Raw genomic sequence first — 17,153 nt, 5'->3', positions numbered from 1 at the left:
TGGTTTGTTTCTTTTTTTCATCATAGATTTGCTTGTAAGCAGATAATGCACCAAGAACATTCCTCTCTACGAATGAAAACCTTTCAGTGTTGGGGTCCATGTTTTCAAACTTTTTAAGGAGCTTGTTAAGGTCTGCAAGAGCTTCTGCCAAACCCTTAATTGTGAATTTTTCTTGAGGGTTCTTGTTCTTTTTCTTCTCAGGCAGTTTCCCTTTCTCTTGCCTCTTCTTCAGCTCTGCATTCCTGTTCTAGTTCCATCAACTCCTCATTAGTCAATTCCTCAGGAACCACCTCTAGGAGCTCCTCAATGTCATCCTCATCCACACCCAGGTTAAAGCTGTTTGCCATTTCAACCACAGCCTTGATGATTTTTGCGACCTCCACATCCTTGGTAAATCCTTTGAAGTCATGGATGAACCTCTTGAGTGTCTTCTTCCAGATGCCATTCATACACTCCTTGGTGACATCACCCCAAGCCCGAGCAAGGTTCTTGATGTAGTCATAGATGTTGTAATCCTTCCAGAATTGCACAGTGTCTTCTCAGTGTCTTCCTCAGTTGCAGCAATAGCCTGGGCAAAGGTCCCCCCTCAGGTAGTAGGCCTTAAAAGCTGCTTAACTCATTGATCCATTGGTTGGATCAGAGAGGTGATGTTTGGAGGGAGAAACACCACTTTTATATTGGGATGAAGATCACCTAAAAAGGAGGATGTTCAGGAGCAGTATCAACAATAAGCAAAATCTTGAAAGGTATGTTATTCTCCAAACAGTACTTCTCCATTTCGCTGGCATAGAAATTCAGGAGGGCATCCTGGAAGAGGAGTTGGTCATCCACGACTTCTTGTTGCTCCTGTAGTGCACTGGCAGTGTGTGCTTATTCATATGCTTGAAGGCCCCGGGGTTCTCACTGTGCCAGTTCACAAAGGGTTTTGAGTTGTAGCCTGCACCGTTGCCCCCACACAAGTCTGTTATCTTGTCCCTAAAAGCCTTGAGACCTGCCATTGACTTGGCCTCCTTATGTATGAAAGTCCTTTCAAGCATCTGTTTCCAAAATAGGGAGGTATCACCCATATTGTATATTTGCTCTGGCAAGTAATTTTCCTCCACAATCAGCTCATCTAGAGTTTCTAAAAATTCTTCAGCTGCCTTCACAACAGCATTCACAGACTCACCTCTCACTTTCACATTTTGTAATGAATAATGATTCTTCAATCGTTTAAACCACCCAGAGCTGGCAGTAAATTCAACATCGCAGTTGGGTCCAGCCTTTTCCTTCAACATAGCAAACAAACCTTTTGCTTTGGCCAAGATCGTCATGGTGCTAAGAGGGATACGCTTCTGTGTCTGGTCTTCAATCCAGGACATTAGAAGTTTCTCCATGTCTGATATAGGTCCTTCTCGAATTTATGTTAGTCTCAATGCCTTTAATGAAGCAGATCCTTTAGCAGCTTCTGCCACTTTGTTCTTGTTCTTCGATATCATAGCTATGGTGGAATGGGACACGCCTGACTGGTGAGCAATAAGCATCACTGATTTTCCATCTTCGTAGTCCTTAATCACTTCTAATTTTGTTTCCAGGTCAATCGCTCAATGTAGCCTCTTACTGGCAACATTAGCGGTGGATTTTATATGCTTAGGGGCCATGATGAACAAAACAACATGAGATTAAATCAAGCACAACAAAAAATGATGCGATCAAGAGATTTGGTAAACACGAGATGTATGACGCTGCTGCCAGCGTAACATGGCATACTGTTTTACAGTAACCTTTTTTTTAATATAAGTAGAAAGAGTACACTCTAAAATAATGATAAAAAGTATAGTATAGTAAATACATAAACCAGTAACACAGTCGTTTATCATCATTATCAAGTATTATGTATTGTACATAATTGTATGTGCTATACTTATACTGTATATGGCTGGCAGCACAGTAGGTTTGTCTACACCAGCATCACCAAAAACATGTGAGTAATGCATTGCGCTATGACATTATGATGGCTATGATGTCACTAGGTGATAGGAATTTTTCAGCTCCATTATAATCTAACAGGACCACTGTCATATATGCTGTCTGTTGTTGACCGAAGTATCATTATGTGGTGCATGACTGTAGAAGACTGTACATGACTGTAGCCAGAACAGACAAATCCACATAAAACAGACCAGTGGTTGCCAGGGGCTGGGGGGAGGGGAGAATGGGGAGTGACTAATATGTACAGGGTTTCTTTTTGGGGGTGATGAAAATGTTCTAAACTTAGATTAAAACCACTGAATTGTACACTTTAAATCAGTGAACTTTATGATATATAAATTTTATCTCAATTAAAAAAAAAGAAGTATTGAAGATAGACAAAGGGATCTAGCATACAGATAATAGAATTTCCTGAAGAAGAAAACGAAAACAAAGGAAATAGAACAAATCCTCAAAATTATAATTTATAAAAAATTTCCAGAAATAAAAAAGATATGAAACTATGTATTCAAAGAACAGATCACAAATCTGAGTAAATCAACCCCAAATGACCAACATCAAAACTCATTATAACAAAATTATTGTGGTTTCTTTGTTTGTTTGTTTGTTTTGTGAGGAGATGAGCCCTGTGCTAACATCTGCCAATCCTCCTCTTTTTGCTGAGGAAGACTGGCCCTGGGCTAACATCTGTGCCCATCTTCCTCCACTTTATATGGGACACCGCCACAGCATGGCTTGCCAAGCAGTGCATCGGTGCACGCCTGGGATCCAAACCAGCGAACCCCAGGCCGCCGCAGCAGAGCGCACACACCTAACTGCTTGCGCCACCGGGCCGGCCCCAAAAATTATTGATATTTAAAAAAAAAAGAAAAAATCTTTCTGGCATATTGGCAAAAAAGAACATAATTTATAGGAGAATGAAAATTAGTTTGTCATCAGACTTTTTGACAGCAGTGCCTCATACCAGAAGAAAATGGAACAATGTATAAAGAAAATATGAGCCAAGGATTTTATATCCAGCAAAACTGACCTTCAAGTATGAAGAAGAGAGATAAATTATCAACATGGAAGAACTCAGGGAACATTCTTCCTATGAGCCCTTCCTAAGGAACCTTCTAGAGAATGAGCTTCAGACAACCATAATTACTAGAGAGTAATGAAAGGACAAGTAGTGAGCATTAAGTAGAAGTTTGTGTGTAGAACTAAGTCTTAGTGAGGGTTATAGGGGATAGATTATTGTTTAGAGGCAGATGCTCTGACAATGAAGATATAGGACAACCGTTTAAATAAATGAGAGGAAGATAGAGTATATGCAAAAAATATTTTAAAAATATTTTTATTTTTTATTTAAAATAAATAAAATTTTTATTTAAAATAAAAATATTTTATTTTTTATTGAATAGTTAAAAACTATTCAATAATCATAATTGGAGGTGGTGGTATATTTTTATTACTATTATTACTCTGAGATTGTTGTATGTTTAACATGGGATAAAGCATCCCCTGCATCCTTGAGAACCAAGATTTTCAGTGTGGAAAAAAAGAGATACAAATGTAATGCAGAAGAGGTTAAGTAAAAATGCTGTAGTCCTGAACTTGAATTGGAAATAGCAGTATGAACTCATGAAGTATTTTATCTTTATGTGTGTGCATGTGAGTGTGCACCTTTTTACCCTGCTCTGCTCACTGAAAACGTCCAGAATGATAACCAATCCAGTAGCAATGAGTATCACTAGCGGGCAGATTGTAGACTTGAAATACCATTTCCCATTAAAAGAAACCAAGGCTTTTTGGAGAAATGGCGAATTCCAGTTCTGGGGCAGCAAAGGTCTGAGATGAACCTGGAACACCTTGACAGACTAGATGGCAAGGAAACCATCAGGGACTTCTACGTTCATGTGCAAGGGACTCAGGAGCCCATCGAAGAGGCCAAAGATGGGACAATTTGACCTTCAACAAGAATAAAAACCACATCGGGTTGGAATCCATCTAATACGTTTACACCTACGAGTTCACAGTGAGTCCATTAAGTGACATTTAAGTTAAAAGGATTCAAAACCAACTGAACACCTTCTGAGTGTGACATAGATGCGCTCATTTTTTTGAAATGTGGATAAAGGAAGAATCAGGCAATAACTACTCTTTCCCGTAAGCCTGTACCACGTGTTGATTAAGTTACAGCTGAGTGAAGTGTCTCCTTATAAAATTATTCCAGCTAATGTATGAAAACAAATGATGGACTTAGAATATTATCATTGTACCACTCCCAGTGAATGAGTGGATCTCTAGGCACTGAGAATAATGGCGGCTAACATCACAAAAGACTGAAGAGCAGATGTGACGTGCCTTCTGTTGAAACAACACACCACCACCTACGGTCTTGTCAAGAGGGTCAAACCTGAGTCTGATCCAGTCTGGAACCAGCGGGCAATGTGCAGGGTGTACAGAGGACAGAGCAGCATTTTGAACTGAACCCTAAGTGTGAAGGTGGCAATGTCAGACTGTGGGAGATGCTACAGGACAAATGACTCGGAGGCTTCATGGATATATTGCAAGGACAATAAAGAGAAGAAAGGGGAACGAAGAGACTTAAAAAACATGTAAAAAATTTTTAAATGGGCCAGACTAAACTATAGTATCTACGGATGCACACTTGGGTGATTAAAGCACAGAGAAACACAGTGAGTGATTACTATAAAAGTGAAGGGAGGGGTCACTTTTGGAGGGAAAAGAGAGGGGGCTCTGACCAGGATGGGCACTGGAGGGGCTCCTAGGCGGCTGGAAATGTTCTAGTTCTTAACTTGGGTGGTAGTTACAAAGGATTCACAGTAAAACAATTTATTAAGCCATACATTTGTTTCATGTCGTCTTCTATGCTTTATTTTACCATAAGAAGATTTTTAAAAATAGAGGAAATAAAGTAAAAAAGGATTGAAGATGCTTGTGTTAAAAAAAAAAAGAATGTTAGTGTATTAAAAATGTTTATTAAGGCAGGATTCCTCAGTTCCTTCTCATAGGATTAAAAATACCTCTTGGTACTGGCATCATGAAGATGAATATATTCTCTGTTGAAAGGAACTTGGGTCACTCAAACACTCAGACAATAGCTCTGTGGTTTGTATTAATAACGAACAATCTCAGATCCTTGTCACCTGAGCTGGGTGTCCAGCTATAACCTGTCTGCCTTCGCTGTAACAAGAGAAGATTGGTTGAAATGATTTCTAAGATCTTTTTTAGTTCTGTGAGTCTGATGATCATCTTCATGTTATAACACTGAATATGCACTTTTCTGCATTTCAGCATACTATATTTAAATACAGATTATGAAACACTTAACTTTTCTGAAGTGCCTTTACCTGCCATGTTCCCTCGCTGTGGGTCTTCCCTTTGCGATTGCTGTTCTCTGGAACTATAGGCATCGATAGCGGATTGGTTAAATAAAGTGCGTTGCAACCAAACTCTGGATTCCTCTGCAGCTGTCTGAAAGGATGAGCTGGACCTATATTACTGATATTGCGGGAAAGTTTACAAGATGAGAGAAAAACACAAATTTCAAAACACTATACAGTATAACAACATTGCAGTTTTAAAAAATTATGTGGAAATATTCACTTACTTGACTCTTGGTTTTCTCCTGGGAGTAGAATATGGTGGGTGGGAAAACGTTATGGAGAAATAGGGAATATTGCCTTGGTTTTTTTGGAATATTTTTGTACAGCTGCTTAAAATTATTTTAAAATTGAAGAATAATAAAGTGCACATAGTAAAATGTACAGTGTGAAGAACTTTCACAAACTGAATACTCTCATATAATCAACACCTAGATAACTAATCGGAACAGCCCCAGGCCCCAGAAACCCCTCATGCCCTCTCCCAGTCAGTACCCCTCACCTGGGATAACCACTATCACTATTTCTAACTGTGCTGTTAATTTTTTACGAGCAAAATTACTTCTACAATATAAAATATCAAAAGAAAATATCCTCAAAGTAGGGATTTCATTTATTTATTCAAAACCGAAATGATGTAATCTATTATAGAGAACCAGAAGTAAATGTGGGTCCCTAACTACAAGAAGCTCACAGACTAATGACTAATTAAATAACAGAATTCTGGTAGAAACAGAAATCCAGTGCTGCCAGCACAAGGGAACGCTGCGGGGAGCTGAGGAAGGTTTTACAGAAAGGAAAGTCTTTAAAGGATGCATAGGAGCTGGCTGTCAACCGTCCCAGTGTACAAAGAAAGAAACTTGGTAAGCGAGCACAAATGGAAACTAGCTCTTTAAGACACCAGTTTATGGGGCAGCCTGGTTACTGGTTAATCCTACCTGGTTTGGCTTCTGAAGCTGTCAATCAGAATGACATCATTGTTGATCAGGTTACTCAGGCAGTGTGCATTTGCTCGCTGTGTAAGGAGGAAAAGGAAGTCTTGGGAAACCAGCCTGGTTGCCCACAAGGGGAAAGCCATGCAGCATGCAGAGGCCGGAAAGCCTTTAATTAAATTCACCCACTGTAAGAAATGCATCTACAGCTTCAGCGTGCCGCGCTGCTGCCCCCTCTGCCAGCAGGACATGGGCTCGAGGAAGCTGGAGGAAGCACCTGTTAGCATCTCTCATCCGTTTACCAACGGGCACCAAGAAAAATGTTCATTCCTCCTCAGACCAACTCAAGGGACGTTTCTTAGGTACAGTGTTTTAAATGTTACGTTGAATTGTGCAAACCTTTCCTTCTGTGTTTTAGTCACTAAAACTTTCTTTTTCTAATATGCACTATACAGTGTGAGGTTTGGTGGATAATCCTTCCAGCGTTTTGGTGTTAAATCCTAAAATGTACATCTATTTGTTTCATAAAAATAGATGGGGTGCAGACTTTCCTGGAATGGTAAGTGCGAGAATATGTGAAGGTCAAACCAGCTCACATAAGTTTGAGAGAGAAAAACTGATAGCATGGAGATTTTTTTTTACCCATAGATTTTGTGCTAAGAGGCCAACTGGGAAAATGACCCAGCAGCTAAACTTACCAGAATAATACCTTTACTGTGAGTTAGTCTGTAACTTCTGTGACAAACAGGTACAAGGTACAGAGCCTGAAGAACAGCCACTTACAGACTATGTTGCATGGAGATGAATTAAACGGAAGACCAGAGCTGGTCTATTTCATTTGTAGTTGCCCCCTGTCTTGAAGAAAGATTTCAGAAATCAAAAGAAAGGATTGTGCCTCCTCAGTGTCCTTGTGGAGTTTACAAACTTGGGATTAGAAGTAGCCCTGCACAAGCCAGGTTTTAAGAGAGCACCCATGCTACTAAATGACGCACGTGCTTCAGGAAGCGAGGTCACGCGCATCATCAGGGTCTAATGCCCAGACCTCCTTGCCTCCTTGCAGTTTACCTTCCTACCTCTCATGCCCTCAAGAGTGCTGCTTTGGGATAAAAAAATTGGAGTTGATTACTCACTTCCCTGCTTACTAACTTCCTTCGTCAATTTCTTTCCTGTCCTTATGTGGATGAAATGAACCCAAGTGTGTAAAGGGAGTTGCACCCCGACCCTTCTTCAGGGAGGCCATAGGATGCAGAGAGGACAGTGCCGGTTTTGATGCCATAAAGCCCCCGATTCCTATCCTGGGTCACACCAGCTCCAGGACCCTCTCCGGTTCTCTGGTTCCTCATCTGCAGAATGAGGATCCTGCTGACCTTGCAGAGTTGTGAGGGTCAGCGATAAGGTGTATCAACCTGGCCTGGGCACCAGTTAACATGTTGAAGCAACATGCTCCTTCCCATCCTAGTCTTTTCATATTCCGTTCAGAATGTAACTGGCAGAACCTTCATTTCCACCTTAATCAGAATCATGAAGCTCCAACTGCTTTATAAGAGGCCCTCATTCATGCTAACTCGAGTCATTAACAGGGTGGATTCCAAAAGCTTTTGAGTTAAGTGGTTAAAATTCGGAATTCATTTGCTGTAACATTGGTTCATTCAACAAAATCCTCCCTGGGTAGCTCTGTGTGGGAAAAACTAGGGATGTCACAGCGAATAAGCCACAGCCCTGCTCTCGAGAAACGACACAGCAACTGATAGGCTTTCAGGCTGGCCCCTAATGAGTATGTATTCATTCTACGATGTGGTGGTGATGGTGACAGGCATGGGCTTCCTCGGCATCGGCAGAAGGGAGGTGGTGGTGTTGAAACAGGTTATGTGCTTTGGCATCCTCCTATGCCCTCAGGCCAGGATCTGCAGAACCCCCAATTAGCCCCCTGCCCACCAGACCCTCTAAGGCCAAGTTCCAAACTATTTCCTTCTCTCTCATCCAACTTCCAAACCCTCAGGACTGACTCCCACAACTCACCTTGAGACAATTTCACTTACTTTGTAAAAGAGAACCAGCAATGACCCAAAGGAATCACTGAGGCTCTGATCTAACTAGGTTAGGATCCCTCAAGCCTGCCACATATGGTTGTGCAGGTTGTGCACTGCACAAAAGTGCCTGGCCAAGGTGGCTATGGGTACTGAAACTCAGTCTGCACTCCACTCACTAAGCCAAGCACGTTGGGTAGAGCTGCATCTGCAGGAAGAAGGGGCATCTTTTCTTAATTTGTACAAAGGTGGTGTACGGGAGAGGGGTGGCCCTGTCCCTGCCCCATCATGTGCTTCTGTAACATTCTGTTTTTTCCCTTTTCACAGCACTTATCAATCTGTTAAAACCTTGTTAAACTAAAACTACAAAGTCTTCTCTGGAAGTGAGCAAGCTCCGTGAGAGTAGAGACCTGGTCTTATTTTCTGTTGTATCATTAGCCCTTCACTTCAAATGAAGTGAAGGCCTATACCTGACACAATAAACATCAGTTGCATGACAGGAATAACTGAAGGACAGGAGGGAGGGGGGGAACGCCTAGGATTTAGGGAGGAACCAAAGTGCTGCAATACGCTCAGGGAGCGATCTTGGGGTAGCACTCACACGGTGGTGCAGCGCCGTAATCAGCCACCCAAGACTGTTAACTGTTTTTCCCGGCTTCGTTCTCAACCTCTGAACCCACAGGGTCTCAGAAAACTCAAAGCGGCTGCAACAAGACGACCTAGGGGGATTGCTCTGAAGAAAGCAGGATAGCCATCTGTGTCCTTGGTCATTTTAAAAAGGACCCGGAACTGCTTGCTTTAATGAGGACCAAATATGCAGACCTGTGGTCTGACAAAGAAGCTTTATCATTTAAAAATTACCTCTGATTTATGCGACACCTAGAAGTAGCAGGCACTCATCAGGCATTTTATTCTTACGACCAGCTGCTAGGAGGCTTATGATAATCCCATTTTATAGATGAGGAATCTGAGATCAGAGAGAGAAAGTGACTTGCCAACGTCCCAGGACTAGTAAGTGATGGCCTGGGACTGTACATGGAGGTTCAATTACATGGAGCTCTACATCTAACGCACAGTCTCGGGTAAAGAACAACTTCAGGAAACGGGCTGTCTGGGAAAAGTGGGTGAGGCCACAGGAAACAAGACCAAAACGGGCCACGTTAGTGCTGAAGCTAGAAGCCCACGGAGATGCATTCAGGATCCTCTCCCCACGTCAGCCTGAAGGAACAGGCTGTCACCTCACGTATAAGGAGGAAACCAGGAGCTCCTGTGACAAGTGACCTCAGGGTGGGCCCCTCTGCCCGCGGAGCCAGACGTTAAGCTGACTTGATGCTCCAGCAGGCCTGGCCTTCCAGCACACTCACCTTGAGAATTGAGGGGCAAGAAAATCCAGATGGAGACGCAGGGGAGTATTTTCTACCTCAAATGTACTCTTGGCTCAACCAGCTTTGGACAGGGCTTCCACTAACCTGGCCACTGATGGCAAGTTCTGGCACCAGCCAGGAGAAGAGGCCCATGTCTCTCCTCCTAAATACCAACTCTTCATGCCAGACACATACAAATGACAGAAAAAAATACTTGTCTCTTTCAGGGAGTACGACGGAAGGTCTGATCTTCACGTTGGAATAACCAACACAAACGGTGAGTGCATTTTCATAGCTTAAATAACCCCCACAACACCCAGTTAGAGAAGAGCAGTATTTCTAGAGGAAAGGCAATCACGGCAACATTTAATCGGCGACCGCTCTGTTCCCTGGGTTCTCCTGCTGCACCATGAGGTGGGCAATGGTACCCGCAAAAGAGAAATACTTGACTTTACGGCAAGGTGTTACTACTAATAGTACTGGATATTTGAAAGCTCTTTAATGTTTTCTCAGCCAAGAGCATCACAAACCTGTAAGTTTTGCTGGTTTTTAAGAGACAAACAGATGTCCAGAGAGGTTGAGTTGCCCAAGACCTCGTGTTGTGTTGGAAGCAGAACTGGAGCCAGGCCCTCTGTCCCCAGTCCTATACTCAGCACAGTGCCACGGGAACCTCACAATCTAGGGTCTCCAGGGGCCAGGCAGGGACCCCAGGGGTAGACCAGGGGGATAGAGCACCTGAGCATGTGGTGGGGTCTGCAGTGGTTTGCTTTAAAAAAGAGAAGCATGTTTAAACAAAACGGTTCCTTTGGTCAGATTTGGCTCTGAGGGCGCAGAGGCTGCAACCCCTGACACCAGCACATCCTGGTCTGCAGGAAAAGGGCAGGGTGGGCACTTGCAGGAAGTTGTAGGTCTGGGAATGGTGAGTGAGGCCAGTCTAGTGAGGCTGTCATCACAGCCCTTCTTACCCCTTAAGGCAGGAGAAACTGACACTGAACAGAAACCTAGGACTGGGTTTTTGAACTCGAGTTACCCATGTGAGCAGCCAAATTTACCACTAGTCTTTATCAGTGGAAATTTACTGCTGATTTAAGGGAAGAAGATAGACCCATTTGTAATAGCAAACTTCAGCAAAAGTATTTGGAGATGATTATCCTGGCACCCACTACTGTCTCCTTGTCCTGGGGGCGACTTCCCGGCGCTGAAGAGCAGGTGGAGCGAGGACTGGGCTTCCCTGAAGGAAAGGCTTTGCTGAGAGCAGGGGAGGCAGAGGCTCCACGAACCCCTCCCGACTCCAGGCAAGACCAGCTCGCAATCTCTTGGGTGGGTGGCTGCCTCTCGAACTGGACCCTGGAGGAAGGAGACTCTGCAGCCTCTCAAGGCCCGTTGCTCTCTGACTAATCAGAAAGTGCAATCTGGGTTATGGAGAGTTACCACAGTGGCTGCTGTTATTTTCTGAAGCCTCCTTTCACAGAGGTGCATTTCCCCTTCAGCTCCTGCGTGACTCTGGTTTGGTTGCAGGAGTGGTGTATAATTACACCGCGCACGGTGTCCAGCGAGATGAGACAGGCTGGGAGCAGAGTGTAAGCATCCCGTTACTGCAGCCTGGCATGTTTGGACTGATGGACCAGTGGGACAAGTACCTGGAAGACTTCTCTACCACGGGGGCCTGGCTGCCTCACAGGTACGGGGTTCAGAGACTACCCCTCCCAGGCCTCATTCACCACACGGGTGCGATCCCAGCTCACGAGGGCTGTTTAGTTCATGTTGAGCCTGTATCAAGGTAGTAGTGCCTATAACAGAATTCAAGCAGGGGTTGAATTACTCTGGGTTTTCTGCAGAGATAAGCACATTTACACAACAGAATCACAGCATTTTAAGAACTCACAGGACCAGAACTTAGTACTCTAGTTATTTTAGTTATTTGGCTAGGTATTTTTGTACTTAACATTTAATAATATGTACACCAAAAGCCACAATAGTATACCCCCTTAAAACAAAATTTTTAAAAAATTATGTTCAAAATGTAAAACTATCCAAAGTTTTTAAAAAATTTTTTGTTTCAGGAAGTTTGAAATTTTTCAATTTCTTGCTCTCTCAACACTTTAGATATATAGCATACTTGTGGATTTAAATTGCTTTGAGGCTTCCCTTGAAGTAAGTTTAGACACTGTGGGATATGCTAAAACTTAGAAATGAAATTCTACTTCTAGAATCTAGAATTTCAGTGAAAGTAAGTTCCCCAAATTGGCAGTTTACGTACAACTTAAGTCATCAGTCTGAACATTTGGATGACTCCTATCTGTACTTAAGTTGCTAGTAGAAATAGCCCAAGATGTCAAGGGTCTCTCAAAGCTTTGCTGTCATGTGGGCCAGCACACGTAGGGGTGCAGCTCACTGAGTGAGCCCAATTTCAATTCTGAAAGTCCTTTGGCAGCTTCCCAGCCTGTTTCTGAGCAGCCTTTGAAGCTAAGCCTTCTCTTCTCAACATCCATGTTTTGTAAGGTATGAAGAAGACCATCACAACTGCTACAGTTATACCCTCACGTTCATTAACTGCATTCTGACCACAGAAGGCAGGGAGCAACTGGACAAGGCCGAGTTCACGGAGAAATACGTGGTCCCGAGGACAAGGAAGGTTTCCAAGTACATCACCCTCTACCGGGCGATAGAAGTGCGTGGCTTCTACGTGGTCGACCACCCTGATCAAGAGACAAGCTCTCCTCCAGGAAGTGCTTTGTGCTGAGTGTGCTGCGTAAGGGCAGAAGGGACAGAAGTTTGGGGGTTACTACCTTTAATAAGTGTTAGGGATTTCTAAATGTGTTAAACTGTGGTTATTAAAAAAGTGTTATGGCTTTCCTTTAAGCATATTTCAGCTTAATGCAGCGTAAGAATTTATAAAATTAATAAAAATTGCCCTGGGTTTTCAAAGTTGTATGCATTACAACTAAATTCCTTTCACAATGGTTCGGTTTTTAAACTGAGAATCCATATTACAGCATAAAGTGGCAGCATCTTGTGTTCACAGAGCAATGAAAACTCTTCTTATATGTTAATTAGAGCTGAACAAATTCACCTTTCCATGTGAATCCAGAAAGTGCGGATTTGTAGGAAGGTGAGTGAGACACTTGAAATTTATGAAGTAATGAGTACCTTCACCTCACTGTTTTATTTAAAAAGCACGTGGTAACTTTTTGAGAGTCAGTAATAGTGAAAAAAAAAGAAAGAAAAAAAGATCTCAGAATCTAAGTTAGGAAATGGGCACTCTTCAATTAGCCTTTCTGAGTCTGTGTGTAAACTGGACTGGCAATTCCTCAAGCCAGCAGAACGCCAGTCTGTTTCCTTCTCATTTTGCCTGACCTGACTCGAGGAGATTGGGGTGTTTGGTTTACCACAGCAAAGGACCTCCCCTGCCTACATTAAATGTAGAATTCAGAAAGGACATTAGGAAAGGTCTTGTCTCCTCTAACATCTTCAGGAGGAGAAAGGGGAAAACTGGGATGAATAACGATAAAGAAATGACGTGATTTTTAACAAGCATATTAGAATTTGTAAACCCAAATAATCATCAAACTTTAGCCAGTGAGCAAAACATTTCAGAATTGCTTTTTGGCAGCTGCTTCCAGAACTTTGTTTACAGATGAAACATGAAATACTACTCCACCACCAAATGATGTCTGATTTCCAAAAACCAAACCCATCTTCAAGGTTCCCATCTTCAATGTACCAAACCCATCTTCAAGGCACCAATAATTATTTAGTAATAAATACATTCAGAAAACTTGCTACAGATCCTTAAAGCTTGTTTCCAAAAAGAATTAGCAATATTGAGGACAGCAATGCAGAAGTGCTCCAGATGGAGGAGGAAAGAGAACTAAGACTAAAAAGAAATGAAGAAACTCTCCCGAGAAATATCCAACTCAATTAGGAAATCCAACATAAGGATTATAGGTATTCCAGAGGGAGAAAAGAGGGAAAAAGGAGCAGAGAACTTGTTCAAAGAAATAATATCTGAGAGCTTCCCAAACCTGGGGAAGGAGCCAGAAATACCAGTGAATAAATAAATAGATCTCCTAAATATATCAACATGAAAAGACCCTCTCCAAGGCATATAGTAGTAAAGCTGGCAAAAGTCAACAACAAAGAAAAAATATTAAGGGCAGCTAGACAAAAAAAATAAATAAATAACATACAAAGGATTTCCTATCAGGCTCTCAGCCGATTTCTCGACAGAAACTTTACAGGCTAGGAGAGAGTGGAACGATATATTCAAAATTCTAAAGGACAAAAACTTTCAGCCAAGAATACTCTATCCAGCAAAAATATCCTTCAGATATGATGGAGAAATAATAACTATCCCATATAAACAAAAGCTAAGGGAGTACATTGCCACAAGACCCCCACTACAAGAAGTGCTCAAGAAGGCCCTCATCCCTGAGGAAAAAAAGAGAAAGGGGATTCAAAGTTTTGAACGAGGAGGAAAACAGGTCGACAAAACCAGAAAAATCGCAGTCCTCTATCAAAATAGATTAGCAAACACTTAATTATAAAACCAAAGATCAAGGGAAGGTAAGCACCAAGCATAAATATAACCTCAATATGTTAAACACGAACTCACAACACAAGAAGGAATAAGATGCGACAACAATAACATAGAAGGGGAAAAGGAAAGGGATCCAATCGACTTAGTCTAAGGGAATAAGAGGCCATCAAAAAATGGACTATCACATCCACGATATTTTTTATACAAACCTAATGGCAACCACTAACCAAATAATCAGAATAGAATCACACACGATAAAGAAAGAGAAAACTAAGAGAACCCCCATACAGAACTACCAAACTGCATTGGTAGTCCAAAACATATGGGACGAGAAACCAACAGAAATGCAAAAGAACTGGAAAAAGAGAGATAAAGTAACAACAAGCCCCCATATATCAATAAGTACCCTAAATGTAAATGGACTGAACTCTCCAATCAAAAGACACAGAGTGGTGGGATGGATTAAAAAACAAGACCAAACAATATGCTGCCTCCAGGAAACACATCTCAGCTCTAAAGACAAACACAGGCTCAGAGTGAAAGGATGGAAGACAATACTCCAAGCTAATGGCAAACAAAAGAAAGCAGGTGTTGCCATACTTATATCAGACAAAGTTGACTTCAAGATAAAACAGGTAATGAGAGACAAAGAGGGCCAATATATAATGATAAAAGGGACACTCCACCAAGAAGACACTTTTTTTTTTTTTTTTTACTTTTTATTTATTTATTTATTTTTTTGTGAGGAAGATCAGCCCTGAGCTAACATCCATGCTAATTCTCCTCTTTTTGCTGAGGAAGACCAGCTCTGAGCTAACATCTATTGCCAATCCTCCTCCTTTCTTTTTCCCCCCAAAGCCCCAGGAGATAGTTGCATGTCATAGTTGCACATCCTTCTAGTTGCTGTATGTGGGATGTGGCCTCAGCATGGCCGGAGAAGCGGTGTGTCGGTGCGCGCCCGGGATCCAAACCCGGGCCGCCAGCAGCAGAGCGCGCACTTAACCGCTAAGCCACGGGGCCGGCCCTAGAAGACACCTTCAAATATATATGCACCCAATACAGGAGCACCAAGGTACATAAAGCAACTATTAACAAACCTAAAAGGAGATATTAACAACAACACAATAATAGTAGGGGATCTTAACACCCCACTCTCATCAATGGACAGATCATCCAGACAGAAAATAAATAAGGAAATAATGGACCTAAATGAAAAACTAGATGAGAAGGACTTAACAGACATATACAGAGCACTCCATCCAAACATAGCAGATTACACATTCTTCTCAAGTACACATGGAACATTCTCAAGAATAGACCATACGTTGGGAAACAAGGCATGCTTATATAAATTTAGGAAGATTGAAATCATAACAAGCATCTTTTCTGACCATAATGCCATGAAGTTAGAAATCAACTACAAGGAAAAAACCGGGAAAGTGACAAAGCTGTGGAGACTCAACAACATGCTACTAAACCACCAATGGATCATTGATGAAATTAAAGGAGAAATCAAAGCATATCTGGAGACAAATGAAAATGAAAATACACCGTACCAACTCATATGGGATGCAGCAAAAGCGGTCCTGAGAGGGAAACTCATAGCAATACAGGCCCACCTTAACAAAGAAGAAAAAGCCCAAATAAGCAACCTCAAACTACGCCTAACAGAATTAGAAAAAGAAGAACAAACAAAACCTCAAGTCAGCAGAAGGAGGGAAATAATAAAAATCAGAGCAGTAATAAATGAAATTGAAATTAAAAAAACAATAGAAAGGATCAATGAAACGAAGAGCTGGTTCTTGGACAAGATACACAAAGTTGACAAACAGGCAGACTCACTAAGAAAAAAAGAGAGAAGGCTCAAATAAATAAAATTAGAAATGAAAAAGGAGAAATTACAACAGATACCACAGAAATACAAAAGATTATAAGAGAATACTATGAAAAACTATATTCCAACAAATTGGACAATCTAGAGGAAATGGATAAATTCTTAGACTCATACAACCTCCTAAAATTGAATCAAGAAGAAATAGAGAACATGAATAGACCAATCACAAGTAAAGAGATTGAAACAGTAATCAAAAACCTCCCAAAAAATAAAAGTCCAGGACCAGATGGCTTCTCTGGAGAATTTTACCAAACCTTCAAAGAAGACTTAATACCTATCCTTCTCAAACTATTCCAAAAAATAGAGGAAGGTGGAACACTTCCCAACACATTCTACAAGGCCAACATCACCCTGATACCAAAGCCAGGCAGACAATACTAAGAAGGAAAACTACAGACCAATATCCCTGATGAACATAGATGCAAAAATCCTCAACAAAATATTGGCAAACCGAATACAGCAATACATTAAAAAGATCATACACCACGATCAAGTGGGATTTATACCAGGGACACAGGGATGGTTCAACATCCACAAATCAATCAATGTGATACACCACATTAACAAAATGAGGAATAAAAACCATATGATCATCTCAATAGATACAGAGAAGGCTTTTGACAAGATCCAACATCCATTTATGATAAAAACTCTCAACAAAATGGGTATAGAAGGAAAGTACCTTAACATAATAAAGGCCATATATGACAAACCCACAGCCAACATCATACTCAATGGGGAAAAACTGAAAGCCATCCCTCCGAAAACAGAAACAAGACAAGGGTGCCCACTCTCGCCACTCTTATTCAACACAGTACTGGAGGTTCTGGTCAGAGCAATTAGGCAAAAGGAATAAAAGGAATCCAAATAGGCAATGAAGAAGTGAAACTCTCGCTGTTTGCAGATGACATGATCTTATATATAGAAAACCCTAAAGAATCCATTGGAAAACTATTAGAAATAATCAACAACTACAGCCAAGTGGCAGGGTACAAAAGCAACTTACAGAAATCAGTTGCATTTCTATATACCAACA

General features: G+C 41.6%; 1 protein-coding gene across 2 annotated transcripts; it reads left to right on the top strand.

Moving 5' to 3' along the window:
- The first annotated feature begins 6,377 nt into the window (after positions 1-6,377).
- MKRN2OS (MKRN2 opposite strand) lies at positions 6,378-16,799 on the top strand. Of its 2 annotated transcripts, none has more exons than XM_087431529.1 (4): positions 6,378-6,654; positions 9,911-9,960; positions 11,202-11,364; positions 12,254-16,799. In XM_087431529.1, exons 1-4 carry the CDS (start codon positions 6,437-6,439, stop codon positions 12,384-12,386), a joined length of 564 nt encoding a protein of 187 aa, XP_087287655.1. In that variant the 5' UTR covers positions 6,378-6,436; the 3' UTR covers positions 12,387-16,799. The 2 variants fall into 2 exon arrangements, with proteins under 2 accessions (XP_087287655.1, XP_004443230.1); XM_004443173.3 differs by having other exon boundaries at positions 6,380-6,654; positions 12,186-16,799.
- The last annotated feature ends 354 nt before the right edge of the window (positions 16,800-17,153 follow it).

This window comes from Ceratotherium simum, chromosome 5 (genome assembly GCF_057802395.1).
Source record: "Ceratotherium simum simum isolate JZ-2026a chromosome 5, ASM5780239v1, whole genome shotgun sequence".
Classification (NCBI taxonomy): Eukaryota; Metazoa; Chordata; class Mammalia; order Perissodactyla; family Rhinocerotidae; genus Ceratotherium; species Ceratotherium simum.
The sequence above is the reverse complement of the archived record's forward strand: the minus strand, read 5'-3'. Positions and strand labels throughout refer to the sequence as shown.